At 42.7% G+C, this 19,678-nt stretch overlaps 1 protein-coding gene across 6 annotated transcripts in view; it reads left to right on the forward strand.

Annotated features, from left to right (window-relative positions):
• The window catches only part of ITPKA (inositol-trisphosphate 3-kinase A), a 48,194-nt gene that overhangs the window by 11,257 nt on the left and 17,259 nt on the right, over positions 1-19,678 (forward strand). For all 6 annotated transcript variants that reach the window (XM_042813650.1, XM_042813651.1, XM_042813654.1 and 3 more), the window contains exons 2-4: positions 11,099-11,195; positions 13,046-13,259; positions 14,926-15,130. In XM_042813650.1, coding sequence (XP_042669584.1) covers positions 11,099-11,195; positions 13,046-13,259; positions 14,926-15,130 — 516 coding nt within the window. The remainder of the gene's footprint in view (positions 1-11,098; positions 11,196-13,045; positions 13,260-14,925; positions 15,131-19,678) is intronic.

Here is a 19,678-nt window from a genome sequence, read left to right on the forward strand (position 1 = left end):
CTGCATTGTTCTCACCTCCTATTTGTGGGCTCTATCTTTCCTAACACGCTGGTCTTACTTGTGTTTTCACACAAACACAAATAGGAATGTGGTGTTGTTTTTATTTTTGTTTATTCAAAAACTTATTTCAATGCAGTGGTTTGGAACAATCCCACAGTTACTGCAATAGAGCTCAGTTACTGGAGCAGTCGCTGAAGGATGTAGTTTTCCCCTAGGTATATGCCACACCCCACTGAGTAACAGTGTCCTATCGCTTGTTGACACTTGCATTCCATTCCAAGGGGTGGGCCTGTTTGAACAGTGGAGTGTATGATAGGAGAAGCAGCAACTGTTCATGATTCTTTAGAGGAAAATGAAGTGTGAGTTCAGAGGCAGCAAAGGAGGAGAGGGAAGAGTACTGGACTTTGTCTTGTGATTAGAAGAGCAGATGGCAAACTGCTACCAGTACGTCTGATCTGTTTTAGCATGACGTGTTTTTAGGCTCTGACAATGCTTTTCGCTTAACGCTGTTCGGCTTCTTACTTGACTCTCGCATGCCTTAGTTGAGTGCCTATAACACAGTTTACAAGCATTAATTACTTACATCATTCAGCAGTGTTCTGAAATATAGCTATTATAGTTGTCGGAGCTGCAGCAGACAAAGGGCACTTCTCTGCACTGAGATGCCGTAGTGAGATGGCAGTTTTATCTCTTGCAAATGAGTGTCTGACACTTCAGGATACTGTAAGCTGAATTACTGTGGTGGGAAAGCAAGAAGTTGTATTTAAACACTCTTGGGAAAAATAAATGTCTCTCAAAAATGCCTTTCTGTGTATAAGCAATGAATCATTAAGGTTGGAAAAGACCTCTAAGATCATCCAGTTCTATCATTCACCTGCCACCAGCACTGCCCACTAAGCCATGATGCTCCATAGCTAGCACAACTGTATGTGAGCATGCATGCATATGGTTTTGCAAGCCCTGATTTGCAGATGAATCTTGGTGTGAGGGACTTACTGTTTCTGTAACAAATGCATCAGAATTTTTTTAGGACATGGAAGTAAAGCGCAGAGAAGGGTCAGGTTATCTTTATTTGGTGTTCTGCAGGACATAAGTATCTCTTCACCATTGATAGTTAACTTTTTTGGTGCCTGTCACTAGAATTCCTTTAAAAGTATTGCAGCTCAATGACACTGGGATCAACCCAGTTCTATCTTGGTCCTCCGTGACTAAACTAGACTGTGGTTTGCAGATATGTCAAGGCAATTTGAGTTTCCCTTGTTGAAGGTTGTTTTTGCTGATGCCCCTGGAAAGCTTTTTTCTGGTATCTCACTGGAATGTCTTATTTTTGTTGGAAATTAAAGCCATTTGTTTGTGTTCATTCCAGTAGACGTGGATAACAACTGGCTGTCCTTGTGCACTCTGTTTCCTACAGGGAAAAATGAATTATGGTGCAATTGTCTTCTGTAATTAGAGTGTTAGGACCCATATAGATCACTCATTCCCATAAGGCAGAATCTCAGAGTTGTATGGGGTACAGCTTTTGTGGCCCACACATGAGGACATACAGTAGCATGATAACATCACAGGATGTATTTCACTAAACCGAGCTGTTAGGGTAAAGAAGGGAGAAGTCTTTGACCAGTTATTAGAAGGCAAATCATCACTATTAGGCCAACTGCAAAATTGTGGCCAATGTGTGTAGGGTGAATGAGAAATTTTAATAAAGGATTTCCATCTTTTCTCTTTGTTCAAACTTCCGTGGATAGTGAATTCTTGAGGTGATAAACTGGTGGCGAAAGTAGGCTGGACTTGCAGGCTAGAGCTGTGTTTCTAAGTTAGCCTGCATCACCATAGCAAATGGGATGAAATGTGTGCTCAGCTTCCTTCCCAAGTGCCTGGAGCTCAATTGGGGCAGATTAGCTTCTTGAAGTTATTTCCTGGCTTCTTGCCTGAATGCAGTCTGTCTTGATATTATACAGAAACCATACCTGACTTGCACTTGTAGAACCTTGGATTTGAGGTTCAGTTGAGGCACAGCTCACAAATGAGAATTTTCTATGCCTTGACAAATTGTGCATATGTTTTAAGCTGGATGTCTTGGTCTGTGTATGAAGATGTGTGGATGCGTTAGGGTTTAAAATATTCCAAACAGGATGAATATTTGGGAACTGATAATTATGCTACCACTGTAATAGGATGTTAAGCTCTTTTTTTTTTTTTTTTTTAAATCCAAGGAATGTGGTTTTTCTAGATGTCCTTGTCTCATGACTAATGTCAATCAGTGACCCACGACTAGCAGAGGATTAATGGAGGATGGTCAAAGAATTCTCAAGTTGCCTAACTGGCATAGAAAGCTTCTGATGAATTAAACTGCAGTTGTTGTGGAGGTTAAGAAAGATTTCTTTCCTTCTGCCACACCATCTGCCAAAGTGATATTTGATTTACCATGAAATTATTCTCGATGATGGACAGCTTAGATAAATTTCTAGTGTCTGCGCTCTGAAAGCAAATCAGCTTTCCAATAGTGAGGAAATTTCCGTGTACTTCTTGAACAATGATGTTTCAGTTTCCAGCAAGACTGGTGTTCTGACAGAACATCTCTCATTCAGTTTCGCCCAGCAGGGAGAGGTAGCAGAACTCTGTCCTATTGGAGAACTTCCAGAGCAAAGCGCAAACTGTGGAGGTGGAGATAATGGCCATGGCATAATGGCCATGGCAATCTCATCCCTCAGAACAGCAAATGTTTACCTTTTATTATTTCAGTTAATGAGATTGCCCCTTTAAAAATAGGCTTCTACAAAGTGCCTGTGATAAAGTAAACAAAACCCATCTAATTCCTTTGGCTTTTGGCCTGGGAGTGACACACAGACAGTAGATATCTTAGTTAATGAACAGAAGCAAAATGCAATTGCTATGGAATAGTCAGCTGACTGTGACTCTTGGTGCTGTTTACAGACTGGCAAGCAATGCTTTCACTGTGTTACACCGCTTTCTGATTTGGAGAGGGCATCTCTTGGATTTTGAAGCAGAATCCAGCTGTGAAGTGGGTTGTGTGTAATTTTGCGCTCCGTGTAATTCAGTGCTCTGATTCTGTCCAACAGTTCCTCTTGCTTTCGCTTTTTCTTTTAGTCCAGAGATTACAGATATCGTACAAATTTACCGAGGGTAGCAAGCCAAAGAATATATGCATCTCACTGCATAAGGCATGGCGAGGCATGACAGAGGAGAAAATGCAGGAACCTGAGGCTTCAGTCTTGCAGCTTTGTTTCTGCTTATTGCATTAAGTGTTTCTCATGACTCTGAAGAATTAGCTCAGCCCATCTTGCCTGTGGTACAAACAGGAAATGAAAACCTTGCAGTTGGAGGATACACCTGCCAAGTGCTGCTTTAAGCAGCTGTGGCCATTACCCATGGTTGAGTGCAAAACCGGAAGAGTCGAGGGCTGCGTACAGGCTGAGCGTTGCTTTTCAGAGCTCTGGAGGCTGGATGGTGAAAGAAGCAGAGATGAAGGTGTAGTCACACTTTGCCTGGCAGCCTGTCTGGAAGTGCTAATCGGGAAGTCGCTCATGTAGCATGCAAACTGCAGTTTTTGAGGAGCGTGTGTTCTCCCTTGCTGTTGATCACTGGTCTCCCAGCTCCAGTTGGCACTTGGATGCTGCAGGAAGCACTGCTGTGTGAGAAAGAGCACGTGTTAGTTCCTTGTGGGCTGTGCTGACTAAGTGGGTACGAGGGTGGTCAAGGTTCCCGAGGAGTTTGGTGTGTGGAGATTGCTCTCTAATTTCCTTAAGCAGTGTAACAGCATCCTAGATTACGTTCCTGAAATGGCAGTTGACAGCATTTGAAGTAGCACAGCTGCCCTGATGGAAGACCAACTGCAGTGATTTGGACAAATTGTCAGTTGATGTTGGTTTGCATGGTGCCTCTGACAGTCTGAAGAATGGATGACGCTGTCGCTTATCAGCACACGACATGGACATTTTCAAGCAGGCACTCAGCACTCTGGACTCTTGAGTAGAGCAAGCTGTGGTGCGCATTACCACTGAGCAACATTTTGTTTTCAGACCTAAATACCCATCTGCCTGGTGATGAATATTTGCATCTGGGAGTGCTGTGCAGAGTAGTGTTTATTGTGTGTGTCAGAAACCTGGTCATAGCGTAGTGACAAGAAAAGGTGAACCATGGTGTGCAGGGCTAAGTCATCTGCTGTAAAAGCATAACCCCGTTATGCTTTTGGGTGCTAAATCAAGTGGTGCACTCAAACTTAGTTTTAATGGATTGTGTATGTGTGCTTATACCTTCCTGTCTGGACTTGCTTGAGAAGCATTCTTCTTGCTGGCTTGCTCTTTCACCTCCCACCCATTGAGATCTTTGTCTTGATTCATGATTCATGTCTGATTCAGACACGTGGGTAGTAGACTTGGCAGCAAGAATCTCCTTAGTTTGAGGATTCCAGAAGCCTTTAATGAGGGGCAAAAGCACAGAAACTAGTTGCTGAACATATAAACCAAGTGTCACATATGGTAGAACCGGGTTTATTGTTTGGGGACTTTTTTTTAAGTTATGGGTGAATCTTGCACCTTAAATCCCTGCACAGAATTTGTGTGGGTACTGAACAACAAATAAGGAAAAATTACAGATATTCCTCGACTTGTCTGCTGTGGTATGATGCCTTGTTAGGTCTTTTAATTTTTTTCTTCATATACTGCCTAATCCCAAGCCTAGGAGGTTTTATGGTCTGGATGATAACAAGTGGTAATGAAATTCTGGTGAGAAAAGCTTTTGCTAAATGCCTCAGATATTTTCAAGTGTGCATGTCTGTATATAGTATTTAATGAACAAAAAAAACCAAGGATAGCTTACATTACATTACATTTGCTGCTTGCATTAGGCATGAAAGCATTGATTGCTTCAGGATCTGAATCTGACTGAATCAACTGCCTGCCTTTTCGGGTCTGCAAATACAACTATACCAAGCCTTGAACTGAAAGAAATCAAAACCAGGATCCCTCAGGAGACAAGCTCTGCAGCTGTAATGATCTCCTGTCGCTCAGTAGCTTTCATTACTTACATTTTTTTGGATAAGTTATCATTCAAATCCTCAGACCACACCATGAAATGAAACTATATGGCTGGCTGTCCTGGAGCGTCACGTTCTTGAAGCAGAGAAGTCCCTCAGTCTTTGGTGTTGACAGCTGTGATTGTGCACCTTGGGCGACCTCGTTGCTTTGTGGGGGATTATGCTGATGATGACTTGTCTTGGTAGAATATTGTGATTCATTGTTAAAGTGTAATCCTTTTTAGATTGTTATTATAGAACTGTAGTTATTGATTGCATTCTCACAGGAAGTATGTCTAAGTAAAGGGTAATTAACTAGACTAGTAATTATCTTGATTGTTGTCCACTCAGAATGATTTCATAAAGAAGCAGGTAGTGCTGCAGTGAGACAGATGAAAACAAAGCATTTTTTAGGCTAGCTTTGGTTTATTGCAATAATATGGCTAGTAGCATTGGATCTATTTCAAGCTCTTTGTATGCAAGCTGCTCCAATGTATCAGGTGAAAGCCACTGCAAACAGTACTGAAAACAAAACAGAATATATTAATTTTGTTTTCCAAATTGAATGAAATAGTTGGGTGCAACAGCATGAAGAATTAAGCAAACAAAACTAGCTTTTGAGCAAACTGCAGTTTTTATAAACTAAGGGGAGTGGAACAGTAAAGGATTATGTAGATTCTTAACTTGGTTTTAAAAACCTCAGGACCCTAAGTTTGTAAGTAGATATATATGCTTACGTAAGCGAAACAATCACTGAAACACTGAGCTCAGAGGGAACAGGTCTGTAACAGGAGCTTTTTGCAGGACTACTCTACCACTTGTTCACACAGATACTTCTGAGAGTTCTTCTGAGTGTAGCCGTATTGACTTTGTGACAATCTATTATGTGACTCCGAGTAATGGGGTCCTACGTGTGACCCAGAAAGGAAGAAGTAATGGAAGGGAAAATCGTGGAGGAAAGGTGAGCCGCTGGGAATGAATAGTACGGTACACGGGAAGTCAGAACTGACTCCCTGCTTAGCAGCACTTCTTTCAGCCTAGGGCCCACTGTCTGAAAGGTGGTTTCAGCTGATGCATTGTCAGGTGTTGCTTTTCCAGTCACCGCTGTTATGGTTACTCTGTGCTTTAAGAGACTGGCACCCATCCATTACCTCACGTGCTTGTCAAGCTTGCTGGTTTGCACTGAGTTGGCTGGGACTGCCAGGCAACGTATTGCTTAGTGCTTTTGTGATTTGGGTGCATGGATCTTAGAGAATTATTTTGAAATGTGTAGCAACCTTCTGATGATTATATTTTTTTATATTCTTTCGAAGTCCCTGTGGATGATCCTTGTTCCATCTGGGCGTTGGTGAAACACTGAGTAGGCAGTGGCATCTGCAATACAGATCACATTTCAGCCCCCATGTCCCAGAGCTGCAGAATTTAGCTTAAATGGTGCAAAGACTTTAAGAGAATGGTAGATGATGATAACTGACGATTAAGTACTCTGTCTTTATAGCCTCTTAAGAAAAATTATAATGAAATTTCTCACTATCCTTTTGTTTCTTGCTGTCATAACAGCTCTTTGTAGGCTTGCGTAGGCTTTGTACTAGAGCAAAGAAAAAAGGCAGCAGGATCGTAGGTAAAGAAACTACTGAAATTGTCCTGGAAAAAGGTTGCAGAGGTTGTTGTTAACTACTGTATAGCAGAATTTCCATGAAAATCTACCAGATCAAGCAAGAAACTACTACTTTGCCTTGCTGATGATAGAAAAATGAACGTAGGGACTCTATTAAATTTGCTATTTCAGTTTACTTCTGTTCTTTAACTCACTGTAGTTTCAAATAACGAGCTAGGATTGTTAGTGATTTTTTTTTTTTTTTTTTTTTTTTTTTTTTTTTTGAATCTTCCTTTCCCCCTGCCCTCCCATCCCTATTAGTTTAGATGTAGTTGGTATTTATAAATTTTATTTGTTTCAATCAGGACCCTGTTCTGCAAATTCCTGCTCACACTACCTGCTTGTCAGTGCTTGCCTCAGGGTAGTTACAAGTGTGGTAGCTGTTGGCAGAACTGAGCCATTTGTTTTTGTTTTCTCTTTAAGTAAGAGAGAGATTTTATTTTTCCATCAAACAGGTTCAAGTCTCTGTCACCTGTACCCTCGGGTCAGAATAGATCTGTCCCTGGGATATTTGGTATTTCAGTGAGAGGCTTGATTTGTTCTATACAGCCCTTAAAACAGCTTCAAAAAAGAGCAAAAAAACCCAACCCTAAACAGATCAAGGAATACTCTCAGTGGATTCCACTTAACCTATTCAGTGAGCTGAATATGTTATATATTATTATATTATTGTGTGTGTGTATATATATAATGCAGTGTTATAGTTGTTCTCCTGAAATAGTGGGAGGATTTCAGGAAAGCAGATTAGGTCTTTGGGCACTCAGACCTGATCCAAAACCCCTCAGTATATGAGCCTGCTCCCAGTAAGTGTAGTGGGTTTTGCTAAGCCGTATCCTACTGGTGTCTTGAGGCAGGATTGTGATGGCTGTGCTTCTGCATAGTAGTAATGTATGAAACTGTGCTCTGATAATGACAACAGTCCTCTGGGGGAAGCTGTACTCCCAGGAATCAATGGCTCCAAGTTGCTGTTAATCTTTAATTCTTAATGGGATAGGTGAGATGGCAACAGTGAACTCTGCCTAGGGTTGAATAGTCTGGAAAACTTCATCTTCCCTGTGTGTGTGTATGTGTGTGTGCATATATATATATATGCTTCAGTGCTGTGCTTCAAATTCAGTGATTCAAAAGCGCAGTCCAGTGCTGCTGCACAGATTAATGTCAGGCACCACGGCACAATACTTTGAATGCCTTGTGGCTCTGTTACAGGGATTGGTTCTTCCATTATCTTCCACAGCATTTTTGCTCTATTGCTACCTAGCTGCTGTTCTAGTGGCACAGCCTGTCACATGCTCTTTAGCAGAATACTAGCTGTTGTCCTCTTCAGCATCCCACATCTTTCATTACAGCATCTTTTAGTGTGTGTGTGTGTGTGTGTGTGTATGCATGTATGGATGTGTTAGTTACAGTTCACACTGAGTAACTTATATGCTGAATCTAAGAATGTTAACATTTTGCACCTTTGCCTTTTGGAATGTTTTATTTTTAATTGGAAAACCCTTAAGTACATTGATCTTGAGGCATTCAGACAATCCTCATACGTAGATCTAAATTTTCTCTGTACATACATAAGTAGCATAGAACACTGAATGGGAATCTAGAAAAAATGAGGCCTAGAGAAATCCAGCCAAAGTAGAAGATCAAGGAAAACTGAGCAGAAATGTAGAAGAAAGGAGGCTGAAGGAGATAAGGGCTGTGAATACACATGGGCAATAGCATTAGTCCTAGTCCTATTGCAGCATGAGGCAGTGATTTGAAAAACAGATACCATCACTAACAAAGAGGAAGATCTTGCTTTAGAAATAGATGTGAGAAAGATTCCTCCTACAGCAGGCACACAAAGTTTTCATCTTCCCACTCACGCCACTGCTCCAACAGCCTGCAGCCCTGTTTGCATCCTCAGTTGAGTGGGGTTGGAGACTGAAAGTTGCAGTTCAGCAAATGTACTTTTGCCTACCACTGCCCGGGACAGCATGCCCCACTGGTATGGGGCTGAAAATGATCTTTTCCCACCTAGCTCCAGTCTCCTGCTTTCCTTGTTTTAGGGGAAAAAGGGTTGTGAGTAGATATATAATAAAGAATCAAATAAAAAATTGTCAGCACTTCTTATTGCGTGAGTACCTTAAGCATCTTCATCCCAGGCAGCTGTAACCTAAGCAGTCACATTTCCCTTGGAGCTGAAGTTGAATTTGGCCCATTGTCTCCTTCACACCCACAGCACAAATAATAGCTGCAGCTTTTGAGGGCTGGGTGGGAGGGAGGAGGTGGGAAAGCCACTAGAGTGTGGTGTTGCATTGACAGCTGACATGTATTCCTTGGAAACCTGTGCTTCTCATCACTTCTGGATATAGCAGTATGACACATCATTGGGAGACATGATACACTGTGTTAGGAGTGGGGCATCATGATGAGCATAGGATCTTTATAGAAGGGATACAGAACCCTGCTGACTTCTGGTTGCGGGGCGGGGTGGTGAGGGGGGCCAGCAATACAAACCTGAAAACTGGCTTGGACTCTTCAAAAACTCCACTTTAGGCAGGAGTTACATCCACAGGGATTACTTCAACTCAATGATGTTTACTTCCAGTTGTTCTGTGAATAATTTTGGGTCCTGTTTGTCTGCAGCAGAACTGAGGAAAACAGGACTTCTGCTATCTGCTAAATAGGCTACACAGAAATAATTTTTAATCTCTTCTGCTTGAATAACATTCAAGGAGAATGTTATTGCTCCTTCCTCCAGAAGGAGGCTTGGACCGCTTACAGGTGCTGTGCCTTTCATTCTCACTACCCTACAGTTAGCCCTGTGCTAGCAGTGTGCAGTAACAATCTGGAATGATTTAAGGCAAATTAATATAGAGTATGATACCGCAGGGGTGTATAAACCTGCAGTAGGGATTTATTAAACTGTAACTTAGCTGGAGCTAGCGATGTCTGTGGAGTTTCAGCAAGTGCATGTGAGCCTTCATGATTCTTTAACATCCACAACTTTCTATGAGCGCTTCCTCTTGCTAGCACAGTATGTTTACAGAAGTATTACTGCTGCATGGGAAACTTGGATCAAACCAAGAGTGACTTCAGCTTGAGCTGCTTTCAAAACCAAGATAAGTCAAATAGGAAAGTAATCTTATTTCAGAATAAGCGCTCCTTTATGCAGATTATATTTTGTCAGTTCAAGTTGCAGCAAAGCTTAAGACTTCCCTGAGGAAAAAGAAATCCCAAAAAGAAATACCGCTTGCATATGTGACTTCATACATCCTCCTCGCATGTGGTAAGGCAGCCACCCAATTTTGCCCCCACACAATGACCAATACTGCTATAACTGAACAAATCTGGGAAGGGCAGCCAGGTGAAAGTGTGATCTGGAGAGCTATACTTTGCCCATGTTTTGTTACTTGCAATTTTTCTTTGTGCTTTGCACTTCTATTCTGTTGTGCATAGCCACTACATGCTGTTACAAGCTCTGTTTTTTTTTTCTCCAGCATGGTGCCATGTCCTAATGATGGAAGAAATGAGCCTTGCCTTCCTTGTTTGCGGTGCTCTTTAGGATTCCTCAGCATGTAATGTGCTTGCTAGTGGGCTGTGGTTCTAACTTGCCAGGGTTTTAAGTCCCAAATCATGAGACTCTATTTCGCTCTATTTTTTTTTATTTTTATTCTTCCATCTTTCCACCTCTGTGATGGAGCACTCAGCTGCTGTTTGTGAGCAGCTGCTCTGTTTCCCTGCCTGCCTGGAGCGGTATCCAGACAGCTGCCCTGGGGGACAGCCAAGGTGGCCAGAGCAGTGACCAGCTTTGTTAAAAAGTAACGAGATTGGGAAAGAGAGGAGCGAGTGGGAAAATCTGTGACCTGGAATAAGTTGTACAGCACACTGCTAATGAGTGCTGCAGGGGCACTGAGTGAACTATGTGCCCGATTAATGGTGTTCTATGCACCTAATATGATGAGACTCCCTTGTTGACTTGGTGAAAGCTGTTAGTCGTGACGTGATACTGAAAGCCTCTGGGAAAGGAAATATTGCTGACAGTGGCAAAAAGCTCACATTCGTGTCTCATGGAAACTTAAATATGCGTAAGTGTAGTTTCAGCGTCTGCTCTCTGCATGACTCATTCAGAGAGAGAGAGGGCCAGGTGTGGCTCTGAACAGGCCTGTGGTGTGCAGCATGACTCTTTATTTTTTACAGACATCTTTCTTGTGGATGGTAGAACATTGTATTTGACTATGTATGTCTGTTGTTTTACGAGTGTATTTTTCCAGAGATGACTGCAGTGTTTGCTTTATGCTTCTACCTCTGAGTGCTTGCAGATCAGGAAGGAGCAATTCAATGTGCTTGAAGCTATATGATAGGTTTATGATATGTCAGGATTTCAGATTTTGCCCAACTTAATATTTCTTTTCTTTGTGTTCCAGAAAAAAGCATGGCATACAATTAAAACCATGGTTAATTTACCAGTGATTAGCCCCTTCAAGAAACGCTACTCGTGGGTGCAGCTGGCTGGGCATACAGGTGAGATGAGTATCTTCGGTGTTTCTGTCTCTGAAATGTGGTGTGGGTTCATTTCCACTGACTGAGTTGCCGATGTTACTTCCTTAGCTGGAAGCATTACTGTCCTTGCCTTTGTGCACCCAAGCCTTGACAAGGACAGGTTTTCTGGTACCAACCCCAAACTCTTGGCATGAACGTAAGCCCTTGAGAGGAAAGCAAATATGGTGACAGTTGATTTGGTGGCCAGGTGTTTGCATAGTGAGGATTGTTGGTATTCATTATATGCATGCAATGCACATAGCAACTCAATCAGCTATTTCTGTGTCAGTAGAAGTTAGTCAGTGTGCTCCTGATATAGGATTACTTTCATCGATAAGCTTAAAACAAACATACAGCAACAAGAAAAAAAAAACAAACAGAAAAGAACACCAATAAGGAGAAGTCATCAGGTTTGCTTCTCTTACGCTTCATTTAATTCTTATGCAGCCCTTGTTCCCTATGTGCAAGCGTAGGGTTTATTAGTACACACGTGGGCAGGCTCCTACGCTGCATCGTGCTTTAATGCAGCACTCGAACCAGCTCTTTGTGTGTTAATGCGTTAATGTAGTGCGCTTCAAAGCTGGGCAGAGAGATTTATTTAGTCCTAGAAATGGAGTAGCTGCATTTGTGTAGTGGTGTACTGACCTGTGTCACCCAGTGCCAAGATGACCCTGTCTTACTGTAGTTCCTATCACAGTGTGTCTGGCGTTGGCTTGATCTGTGCGGAGTGTTGCACTGAACGTGTGTGTAATTGTAACCCTTCTGAGTGCTTGTGTAGGATGAAGAAGAGGGCGGAGAGGTTACCAGAGATAATTAGGAGAGATACCATTTCTGTTTGCTTTTGATAGTTTTCTGTGGTTGCGTTTAGTCCATCATTTTTGCAGCTGTTCTTCTATGATATGACAAGTTTTTTCTAAACTATAACTTGTGCCATTGTCAGCCTAGCCCTTGTAATGAGCCAGTGCCAGCTCCAGAATTTGTCAGCAAGGAAACAGTTTGCAATGGCTGAAAGATCCCGCTGCAATAGAAGTACAGTGCTAGGCACAGGTTTAATGAAGCTCCTACTTTAGGGCCTATTTTCTGTTGTGAAGATTAAATAAAGAGTACCTGTGAATGAAACGTACTTTTCTCAGATATTATTGGCAGGCTGCAAATTCCACAGCTGGAGAGTAATGACTGCTTATCTTGGCCTATGCACACTCTTTCATTTGTACTGGATACCATTCAGGCCCGTGGCTGTGAAAACAATTGTGCTGCAGGCTGTACCTGCAGATTAGCAGGGCTCCCCAGGGCAGGCACAGTACCTGGGTGTGCCTGCATGTGCAGTCACAGACTGTGCGTGTGGAAAGGGCAGTGCTTGGCTTTGTGATTGCTGATGGACTGCGCTGCCTTGGGATGTACACACTCAGCAGGTACACCATACGTGAGGATTAAGGCCAAAGCCAACGCTGACAGTCTTACGCAGCTTTAAAAGAACCCTTCAGAGCAAAGGAAGCATGGCTTGTGGTTTCTTCTTGTACATTTTAGTAAGTATAGTAATGTTTAATAGACTCACAAAGAGTTCGGTGTGGATAAAAAAAATGAGCTGGAGCAGCTGCATTCCTTAAAGCTATAAATTCCAGTGTGGGAATGTATCCAAATGGATTTTCACTGCCAACAGCTGTGTTTGCCCTGGGCGTTTTATTTTTATGAGAGGCATGTTATCTTTTCTCATTTGGGGAAAATCTTTGTGGTATCATGCTGCTGAGGTAGGTGAGGCTGGAGTAGTGGGGGGAAGGTGCTTTCCCCTTCGCAGGTGAGGCTTTTCAGCATATCTTTGATTTTCTTTTCAGGGAGTTTCAAGGCAGCTGATAGTGGTAAGATTCTCAAACGCTTCTCAGAGAATGAAAAGGAATGTTTTGAGCGACTGATGAAAGATCCACTACGATCCTGCGTCCCTTGCTTCCATGGTGTGGTGGAGAGAGATGGAGAGACCTACATTCAGCTGGATGACTTGCTTACAGATTTTGAAGGGCCATGTGTGATGGACTGTAAGATGGGGATCAGGTGAGACGTGAAAGAGAACGTGTTTTCTAACCTAAACGCGTTTGTAGGAGGCGAGGGGAGGGGTAATATGGTCGTGCTGTGTGTGTTGGAGGAGCTTGGTAACAGTTTGGGAGCCTTGGGATTCAGTCCAGACAATTGGTTTGACATTTGCCTTGGGCAGCCTAAGGAGTCTGTGTCCCATTGGTGCCGAGTTACACGTGGGTTCTGGAAACTGAGTGACCCGTAGACTAAACGTGACCCCCATCAAGATGTTTTCGGTGGTGACTGGGACAAAGTTTCTCTGCAATGGCCTGAAAAAACATGGAGAGAAAGTTACACGATTCACTCTCTGCCAGTTCATTTAATCTTTGCCTTTGCAGTGATTCATTAAAACCCTATGAAGTGTAAAATTCCCTTCTCCAAGTGTGAATGGCTGAATACCAATAGAAAAGCCAATTTCTAAAGCTTGAATGAGTCTTTGGTGATATTGATCTTCCCTGTGGAGAAGTATTGACTGTCTGCCCAGGACTGACTTTTCCCCATTCTGACATCTGTGTGATGTTATTCACCTTGTTCTTCAGCTTCTCACTTTCTTTTCTTTTTCCATTTTCCATGTCTTCTGTATGATTTAGGAGAAAACCTCAAATAAGTTATCTAAGCATAACAAATACATACAGAATCTGTTGAAGGCCTCAAGTAACAGTACAGAAAGGTAGAAACTGTTATAGTAATCCTTTGGGTGCCAACTCAGGTGCTTGGTTACTGCAATAAATGGAATATGCAATTTATGGGAGTGAGACAAGCCTTTTAAAATAGGCGGAGAATCTTAAGTGAACTGTCTGCTAAATCAGAGTAGAAATCTGCTATGCCCAGAAGAAAGAGGAGAAGCATTGGCAGCAGTACATGTTGTGTTCACAGTAGTTGACGCTTAGGGAACGAGTGACAGCATCTCTTAAACAACAGTCCAGCTTGTTTTGCAGCGTGATTAAGAATTAAGGATGTACACTCCAGGCACCTGACAAAGTGAAACTTGTGGAGAGGGACAAGTTTTAGGATCCAGTGAAATGCAGAGACAATGGATACTGCCTTTTTAGTGGCTGCCAAGATGGAGCGATAAGAGCAAAGCACAGAAGTGTTGTCTTCCCTTTCTTAGTTACTTCTTCTGGTTTGGAGCTACAGTTCCTCAGATAACATGCTCTAGTTCATTACAATTTGAAGATTTATGTCTTTTACTCTCTAAAACATTATATGAAACTGTATTTGCTTTTTGAAGCCTGAAAAAATGCATAAGTGAAGTTTTTCTCAAGGAGAGAGTAGCCATTAAGACTTCAGCAGGCCCCTTTGCTTTTGATTTCAATGCAGGTGATCTGATCTCTCTTAACTGTCCTCTGAAAGTACATTTGTATGTCCTGGCAGAATAGGAACTCGGCTTTCTCTCATTCTTGTAAGCAGGACGTAAGAATAACGTGTAATTGTAAGGCAAAGGTATGGTTAAAACAAGAAGTGAATGAGGCAAATCTTGATTCCTGCTATAGTTTCACTAAGTAAGCATGTGTGGTCGTTAGTCTGTGCTTTGCATTTGCCATGTGCAAAACTGAGGTAATGGTAGTACTATCCTGGCCAACTGAAATTGTAAAAATAAAGTTGGGAAGTTCCTGCAGTTTGTTGGAATGTGATGTCTTTGCAGGACATACCTGGAAGAAGAGCTGACTAAAGCCCGTGAGAAGCCAAAGCTGCGTAAAGACATGTACAAGAAAATGATTGAAGTGGATCCTCTTGCTCCCACAGCTGAAGAGAATGCTCAACATGCTGTCACCAAGCCCCGATACATGCAGTGGAGGGAAACAATCAGCTCTAGTGCCAACCTGGGCTTTAGGATTGAAGGGATTAAGGTAATAGTTCTGCTTCTGCCTGTTCAATTTAAACTGAACTTTGATTTGTTAATTAATCAAAATGCTAGCATGCATCACAAACCAGGTTTTCTAATGGATTATGTGAAAATGCATTAATTATATCCATGAAGTTCAATGTATTGTTGCTTTAAAGCATCAGTTGTTATAACAGTTGGGTCAAGTATGTTAAGTGCCAAATGCGTATCAGCCATGCTCAGTTCAACCACAGACATACTGCAGGAAGAAAACAAGAAGGTACAGAGCGTAGATACAGTAAAAATGTAAGGAGGAATGAAGAACTGATGAAATAGCTGCCTCTCCCCTCCACTTTCATTTGTTTATTTATTTATTTATTTATTCATACCCTGTTATATTCCATTTAAATCACAGAAGAGAGTGTTTGTTCCAGTTATGCTTATTTGCAAGGCAAGTTAAAAGCATTAGAATCACAGAGTCGCCAAGGCTGGAAAAGACTTCCAAGGTCATCCAGTCCAACCGTCCACCTACTGCCAATATTTCCCACTAAATCATGTCCCTCAGTACAACATCCAAATGTTTCTTGAACACCTGCAGGGTCGGCGACTCCACCACCTCCCTGGGCAGCCCATTCCAGTGCCTGACCACTCTTTCAGAAAAGTAGTATTTCCTAACATCCAACCTGAATCTCCCCTGGTGCAACTTGAGGCTGTTTCCTCTAGTCCTAATCACTAATTACATGGGAGAAGACGCTGGCCCCCATTTAGCTATGTATTGTTAGGTTAGAGGAAACATCTTTTACTTCTAGGAATATGACAGTATTCAGTATAGATGAAGCTGGAATAAAGCCCAAAAATACAATGATAAAACCTGTCAATCAGCAAAATCCTTCTGCTGTTCTTGATGGATGAGTTTGTGTCCCTATATCGTATCTAGGATAGTACTTTACAGCCTCTGAAGAATCTTTGCAATTTTCTTTCCTATCCATTAATTGCTTGTATTTCTTGTGCCTCATGGCAGAATCAATGTCAACGGTTTATGGGCTGGTCCGGCCCAGTTCCGTGACCAGCAGGGCGGAGGGATCTGCGGATCCGCGCCTCTGGGAAAGGGGAAGCAGGGGACCCCAAAATACTTGAAAAAAACAACAGCACTGATCTGAGGTGGAACAAATGATTTTACTAAATATAGTATTAGTAAACTACAAAGAGAGAGAGAGAGAGAGAGAGAGAGTCTGTTTGAATTGTATAGACCTCACCACAATCCTGGGGTGAGAAGTGCAGTCCAGTTGAGTGACTGAAGTACAGACGGCGAAGTGCAGATGGCGAAACGCAGGCGGCGAAGCGCAGATAGCGAAGCGCAGACAGCGAAGAGCAGGCGAAGAAGAAGGCTCAGGTGACCTTGCATGGAGTTATATCCCCTTGCTGACCGCAAAGCCTCCTGGGGAAATGTAGTTCTTCTCCGACGGACGAACATTCGGCAGATATCAAACCCCACCCCCAGTGCATTACATGATGTTATGGTGTGGAATACTGATGACCAAAAATCATAAAACCATGACATTCCACCCCTTATTCTACATCACTACATCATGCTTAACACATGGGATTACAGACTGCACTCCCCCAACATCAAATTCCCTTGTGGTACACACTGAACATCCCCCTTTTTCTGCATCACCCACCAGGTGGACCCAGGTCCCTGGGCAAAGACAGTTCCGCGAAGAGGTTTGCCCTTCCCAGAAGCAGGAAAAACCCAAACTGCTTTTCCTAACATGTTCTTTACATGTACTACAGGGACCTTATCTCCCTCTACAATATGTAGGGAGCTGGATTGGGTAGGACCATCTCGACTGATTGATCCTCTGGTGTTAACCAGCCAGGTGGCTTCTGCCAAATGCTTCTCCCAGTGTTTAAATGTTCCGCCACCCATTGCTTTCAACATGGTTTTTAACAACCCGTTGTAGCGTTCGATCTTACCAGAGGCTGGTGCATGATAGGGGATATGATAAATCCACTCGATGTACTGCAGGTGCTCAGGAGCACTGCCCTGTTCCAGTGCAGCTTGAATCAACCCATGACAATCAATTACCTATCCAGAAACCTTTAGGATCTACACTTAGAGTATCACCAACGTCACTAAGTAACTCAAATGCTAAGGCTCCAGGGTGACCTGATAGCGACCTTCCAGTACCTAAAGGGGGCGTACAGGAAAGCTGGGGAGGGACTTTTTGTAAGGGCACGTAGTGACAGAATGAGGGGAAATGGCTTTAAATTGGAAGAGGGTAGATTTAGGCTAGATATTGGGAAGAAATTATTTACCATGAGAATGGTGAGACACTGGCACAGGTTGCCCAGTGAGGTTGTAGATGTCCCTTCCCTGAACGCACTGAAGGCCAGACCGGATGGGGCTTTGAGCATCCTGGCCTACAGCAGGGGTAGGAACTACGTGACCTTAAAGGTTGCTTTTAACCCCAACCATTCTATGATTCCATCACTGGCTCTGTCACAGATCAAATTAGTTTAAATTAGTTTGCTTGGGTTTTGATAATTGTGTACCTGTAGCAGCATAGCGCTGGTGAGGGCAGCCCAAACACCTTGCACCCTGCGTGAGTACTTGCTAGCTGAAGTTGGTAATGGGGGGTCTGAAGAGGTTAGTAGGCTTAGTTACCCTGTGTGATTTCAGGATGTTCATCAGAGCACAGTTGTGCCTTTTGTCAGCGTATATACTTAAGTATATTTTGATGCTTTAAATTATTATTTGGATTTTGCATCTGCTTTGTAGTTCTAGCACATAGGAAAAAGAAAGGAATCAAAGAAGGTGATTCACATGAACAGAGGCTCTTTAACCATTCCAATCTTCTCCACTTCCACGTGTTGTCTTTTCCCTTCCTTGTTCACAGATCCTTCTGCTGTGCTACAGGAACTAGTCCTTCCAGCTCATGCTGTGTTTGGCCCCCTGTATGCTGTGCCACCCACTCCTGGCTGGTAGACAGGCATTCTCATGCAGGAACTGTCTGGGTGGTAGATGGTCTGCCTCTAATCCTGCCAGCATACTTTCTGTCTTACCCTTCAGCAGTATAATGATGTTATCCAAGTTACCTGTTTCATTCCTATGCCACTTTAAGTCCTTGAATGCTCTCTCTAATTGAATCAGAAACCCAGATGATCTCAAGACTTTTTGTGTACGTTCTTGGGAATATCTGAAGTCAGTGTAGAAGACTTACAGATTTGTGTTGAGTCCTGAAGAGTGACTGAGCTAGAGGAGCTCCAGTAAAACCTCCTGGCTTGTTCTTTGTGATTTGGCTGGTTGTCAGAGGTGGGAAGGAGCAGTATGGCACACAGACTGCATGATATTTCCCTCTGCTGAGACAGTGCTGTAACTGTGCAAAAAAGTACGCAAATAATCCTTTTTTAAAACACAAGAAATACTGTGGAGTACTCCAGTGTGCTTCCTATTCTTCTGTCTTTCTATGCTGTTATGGGGGATGTAGGCAGGCATTATTCTTCCATTTTTCTATATGGAAAAGGGGTGGCAGTTTTTCAAGTAATACAGCTAATCAGTGTTCCTCCAGACTGCTTCACTGTAGCCGAACTCTAAGTCCCATTTTGTATATTTGCAGGGGAGCAATGCCACACTTCACAAGTCCCCGTTTTGAGAGTAAAGCCTATGAGGATCGGTGATGTCAGCAAGTTGTTAGGGGGGAAAAAGAGTTGGTTTTTTGCCCCAAGTACCCTGATAACTCCAGGAATTAGGTCAGCAGATATTGGGCTTGGTCATTCAAAAATATTCCTGCTTTGTGGCTGCTGGAGTAAGGAACAGAAATAAAGTGAATTCATAGAATTTCTTTTGTGAAAGGGCTCAATATAAATGAGTTTCAGCCCCCCTCCCGAAGGGACTGCCTGCAGTCTTGGCCTTGCAAACGTCATCTCTTCAACACTAAGCTAATGGTTCTGCAGAGTTATGCATGAGAATCAGGGCTTCACATTTCCCATTCTGTCAGTGAATCTTTCTGCAATTTCAGAAGTTACTTTACTTTGGTACCGTTCTGTTAGCTGTCCTTTGGGATAGCCATTTTCCCAGCAGATTTGACTGAGAAGTCTCTGTTAAATTCATTTAGGTCACAACCTTAACCCAGAACCCTTTAAGGGGACTCTGCAGAGTAATCTGAACAAGACCATGCAGGTTAAGATAGGCAGCAATATTTTAGTGCTCTGCTGCCACCTGTGTCACTGTCCCATCTAGTGAGAAGTGCTGCAAGTGCTCCACAGGCTGCACCATGCAACGGACTGCTGTGCTGTGCAGGAACTGACAAAAATGTGACCTCGGGGAGCAAGTAGGGCAAGTGCCTTCTGGGGATCAGGTACACTCAGAGCTGTTGCAAGGACCTGCTACAGAATACAAGGGATAGTGCAGTTCAAAGTCTGGACTGTTGTTTACAGCAAAAAAAGACAGGCAGCAGTTGTGTTTCGTGTCAACCACTGCAAAGGAATAAAATCGTAAGTGTATTTCTAAATAAGAAGGATACAAGCCACTAGCGTGTCTGGATTTAAAGAAAAGAAAAATACCAGAGAA

The sequence above is a fragment of the Centrocercus urophasianus genome, unplaced genomic scaffold, assembly GCF_019232065.1.
Source record: "Centrocercus urophasianus isolate 14NV4802_14NV808 unplaced genomic scaffold, USGS_Curo_1.0 seq_14, whole genome shotgun sequence".
Lineage (NCBI taxonomy): Eukaryota > Metazoa > Chordata > Aves > Galliformes > Phasianidae > Centrocercus > Centrocercus urophasianus.